At 18.5% G+C, this 4,937-nt stretch overlaps 1 protein-coding gene across 1 annotated transcript; it reads left to right on the forward strand.

The window, feature by feature from the left end:
• Positions 1-471: 471 nt before the first annotated feature.
• PRSY57_0102500 (hypothetical protein) lies at positions 472-4,683 on the forward strand (the record flags this gene model as incomplete). Its single annotated transcript, XM_012905346.2, has 1 exon — positions 472-4,683. The coding sequence occupies one exon, from the start codon at positions 472-474 to the stop codon at positions 4,681-4,683; it is 4,212 nt and encodes a 1,403-aa protein (XP_012760800.2).
• Positions 4,684-4,937: the final 254 nt, after the last annotated feature.

Below are 4,937 nucleotides of genomic sequence, written 5' to 3' on the forward strand. Positions count from 1 at the left end.
AAAAAAAAAAAAAAAAAAAAAAAAAAAAAAATATATATATGTTATATATATATATATATATATATGTACATTCATATATTTTTAATTCTATACATTATCTATATTAGATGGTACAAAATATTTGAAATATTAATAAAGTGCTCATTAAGAATTAAAATATAATATAAGATAAAAAAAAAAAAAAAAAAATATTTTTAATATATATAAATTTTTATTTTGTTAAATAAAAAATTATCAAATTATTTCTTTTTTTAATTTTACAAAATAATTATTGTTTGTAGAACATATAATATATATAATATATTATATAGTATATTTTATTATTGAACAGCAATGTAGCACACATAAATAACAAAAGGGAATTATAAAAATAAGAAAATACATATACAACTTTTACATATATATTATATATTACATATTACATATACTTGTAATATATATATCTTTATATGACGAAAGAATAACTTTATTATGATTAAAATAAAATGTCTAGGGAATTTTCGAAATATAAATAAAGTGTCCCTTTCTTTTTATTCTACAAAAAATCTTAAGAGTTTTTCTTTTTTGTTTTATCATAATATTAAGAATAAAACGAAAGAGACTCCAATTTATGCTACAGCTATAAACAATAAATTATCATACTTTACTTATGAAGAAAATATAGGAATAAAAGAAAAAAAACAAAAAAAAGATGAAAGTCAAAAAAAAGATGAAAAAGATGAAAATCATAAATATATAACGAAAAACAAATGTGATATTAAAGACAACCATATAATATATCCTTCCAAGAATTTAGAAAAGTTGGAAAAACATATCTTTAATAAAAGAATAAAGGAAAATATAATGAAAAGTGATATTATTAATATAATTAATAATATAAAAAATGTACAAAATGGAAATGTAAATGGAAATGTAAATGGAAATGTAAATACAAATGCAAATGTAAATGCAAATGCAAATGCAAATGTAAAAATCATAAATGAATTAATAAATATTATCTTTCATATAAATAATAATATAAATGCTTTTTTTAATTTAAAAAAAAAATATGTTATAGGCTTTTTATGGTCCATGGGAAAAACTATAAATATAATAGAACAGGAAAAATTATTTAAAGAAAAAATAATAACACTATTAAAACATTTTTTTATTTTTTTATCAAATAAAGTTATTCAGAAGAATCTTTTAGAATCATCATATCATCCAGTAGATATAAAACAGTTTATCTTTTCAATTCTTAATATTAAATTAAATGAAAATGAGATAACAAAAATTGATTCAATAAAAATACATGACCTTGTCTATTTTATAAAATATTTACAAAGTTATCCATATAGGGTTAAGGTATTCCCTAAAGATGAAAAAGAAACAAAACTAAAAACGAACATATTTTATCATGAAAATAACAAAGAACAAAAAATAAAAAATAATAATCATCTTCAATCAACAGATCAACAAATGGATAAATTATTTCTTCTAAAAAAAAATTATAATCAAAATAATCAGTATGAACATAGTAATTATATATACAACCAAATACAAAATAATCATTTACCTTTGTTTCAAGAATGTATAAATATACATTCAATAATTTATACCATATATTCATATATATGTGATAAAATAAAAATAATAAATATGGAAATAAAAACTGTGATCGATTTTTTAGAGCTAGCTAATAAAAATTGTACAAATGTATTTAGTTATAACATAAGTAATATTTTGTTATATAAAATACAAAAAGGTAGACCCAAGTACAACGATAATAATAATGATAATAATGATGATAATAATGATGATAATTATTATGATAATAATAATAATAATAATTATGATAATAATTATCATCATCATATTTATCATCATAATAATTATCATCATCATATTTTTCAACAACATCATAATAATATGATGAATATTTGCAATTTTTCCATTTTTGAATTGTGTAGATTTATTAATATTATCATAAATAACAATATTAAACACACAAATAAATTCATCTTCTCTATTGTAAACATATTGTTATATGAACAATATTACAAAACGAAAGATAACATAAATTATTATAATTTTAATCAGTACTTATCTCATTTAATTCACAAAGAAAATGTAGATATACAAAATTATAATGATTTACAAGTTTGTGTACCTAAACATTTGTGTAACACATGGTTGTATAAAGCAACGCCAAGAGATATAGCGTCTCTTATACGAGATTTTTCAAGACTTAAGTTTATAAATAATCATTTTTATAATATTTTAATTGAGGCGTTTTTTTTTAAAACGGATGAAAGTAAAGGTAGATACACGATTTATAACAAAAATATTGATGAAATTAAAATAAAAAATAACCATAATTATTATAATAACAACAAAAAAATCGATGAAATTAAAATAAAAAATAACCATAATTATTATAATAACATTAACAATGTGACCATTTGTGGTAAGAAGAGTACAACTCAGTGTTCATCAAAATTTCATCAAAATCTTCAACTTGAAGATATAAGAAATTATGTTGATATTTTAACGGCCCTATGTAATATTAATTATACATATGACAAATATATTAACCTATTTATTAATAAACTAATCAAGGATGAAAAAAACTCGATTCTTTTTTTTACCCAGAAAAATATACAAAATGTTGTTATAACTTTGAGAAATCTTCTTTTATTAACATACAAAGAAAATGATATTATAAATAAGATGACCAATTTAATTGTTTCATATAATAGCTATGTTGATATAAAACAACTAATTATGATATATTATTCTTTATATAATTATATTAACAAAATATATCATATGGAAAATATAAAATATGTTGGGAATCCAAGTCACTTATTTTCTATAACAATTGAAAAAGAGAAGAATATAACACATACTAAAAATGAAACGAACTATATTAATACAATAAATAATCATAATAAACAACATATCTATCATCATGATATGTTTCATGTGAAATATAATACAATCAAAGAAAAAGAACATCATTTTTCTTTTATTTCTATAGAATATATAAAAAGAAATATATTTCAGTATCTGTATAAATTGTTACATATTATCCTAACAAGAAAAAAACAAATAGATTCTTTACAAGGTCTAGCTAATTTATATTATGCAACATCATTTAGTATAAACAATTTGTCTGTACAAATGTATCATTTCTTTTATGAACATTTTTTTTATATATTAAATATAAAAAAAAAAGGAAAAGAAAATGTCATATTACAGACCCTTGTACAAATATTTCTATTTCATTATAAAAATAATATAGTACATAAAACGTTTTTAATATATTTATTAAATTTTATAAATTATAAGATATTAATAAATCTAAATAATTTATGTACAATTACTTCTATAGCATATCACTTTAATATTATAAATCAACATTTTCTTAATGTAAGTATACATTTTTTAAATAAAGAAATAAATGAAATAGAAAATATAGAAGGACACACCACAATGGATGACACTATATCTATTACTATAAACACAAAAAAAGAAAAAAAAAAAAATTATATATATGAAAATTATGAAAATAAAAAACAAATGGATCTTTTATATGATCATACACAAAATGATATATATAAATACAATCAATTAAATAATACAAATATTATTAATATAAAGAATTCGAATCTTTCTAAAATCAACATCATCAATGTATATAATGAAAAAAATGACACAAACAATATAAATCATACAAACAATATGAATCATACAAACAATATGAATCATACAAACAATATGAATCATACAAACAATATATATCATACAAACAATATGAATCATACAAACAATGTATATCATACAAACAATATGAATCATACAAACAATATATATCATACAAACAATATGTATCATACAAACAATGTATATCCTACTAACAACATATATCCTACTAACAATATATATCATACAAACAATATGTACCATACCAACAATATATATCCTACTAACAACATATGTCATACAAATAAAGTAATCAAATGCATTTTCTTTCTAGTTACTAATAATACATTCTTAAATACTTCCATACGAAATTTTATAAAAATACTAATACTATTAAAAAAATTGCTTAAAATAAAATTTCATTTTAATGATGAAGAATATAAAATAATACATCAAATATTTTTGTACTTCAATATTTACTGTAAGAGGAAAGAAAATATGAAAAAATATATGAACCATAAAAGAAATAGCACAAATAATCATGACATCCATTTTTATATTCGACGTCATTTTTTTATACCTTACACAATATTAAAAGATGTTGTTAAAAGAAATATCGTATCACATAAAAAGGTACATATATCAAGCTTTCAATATAAATTATCCGATTATTTTAATAAAAAAAAAATTAAGTACAGATCAGAATATTATTTAAAACACGGATTAATAGTAGATTTTTTTATTTTTAAAAATAATAAACCCTTTTTATTATTAGAAATTGATGGCATTTATCATTTTAATATATCTACTGATGTCTGTGACTATGATATAATACACAATAATATGTTACTTTTAAAAAATGGAAGAACATTATTCCGTAATCATATCTTAGAATCTTTTGATCATCTTAAATTTTTATCAATTCCTTGGTTCTTCTTTCTACAAACGCAATGGATAAAAAATTTGGATCTTTTGTTGAATAAACATGGCTTGTTGTAAAAATTAAAAAAATAAATAGATTTTTTAATTAAAAAGAAAACATGTTCTTATATATATATTATTATTATATTTATATATATCCCCTTGTCCATATTAATTGTGACATCATATATAAATAAATAAATAAATATATATATATATATATACATACATGTATATATTCTTTTTTTCTTTTATTATTTTTTTTTGTGAGAACATTTATATATTATTGAAAACAATAAAATATTATTTTTAAGACACTTTTTTTTTTTTTT

The sequence above is a fragment of the Plasmodium reichenowi genome, chromosome 1, assembly GCF_001601855.1.
Source record: "Plasmodium reichenowi strain SY57 chromosome 1, whole genome shotgun sequence".
NCBI lineage: Eukaryota > Apicomplexa > Aconoidasida > Haemosporida > Plasmodiidae > Plasmodium > Plasmodium reichenowi.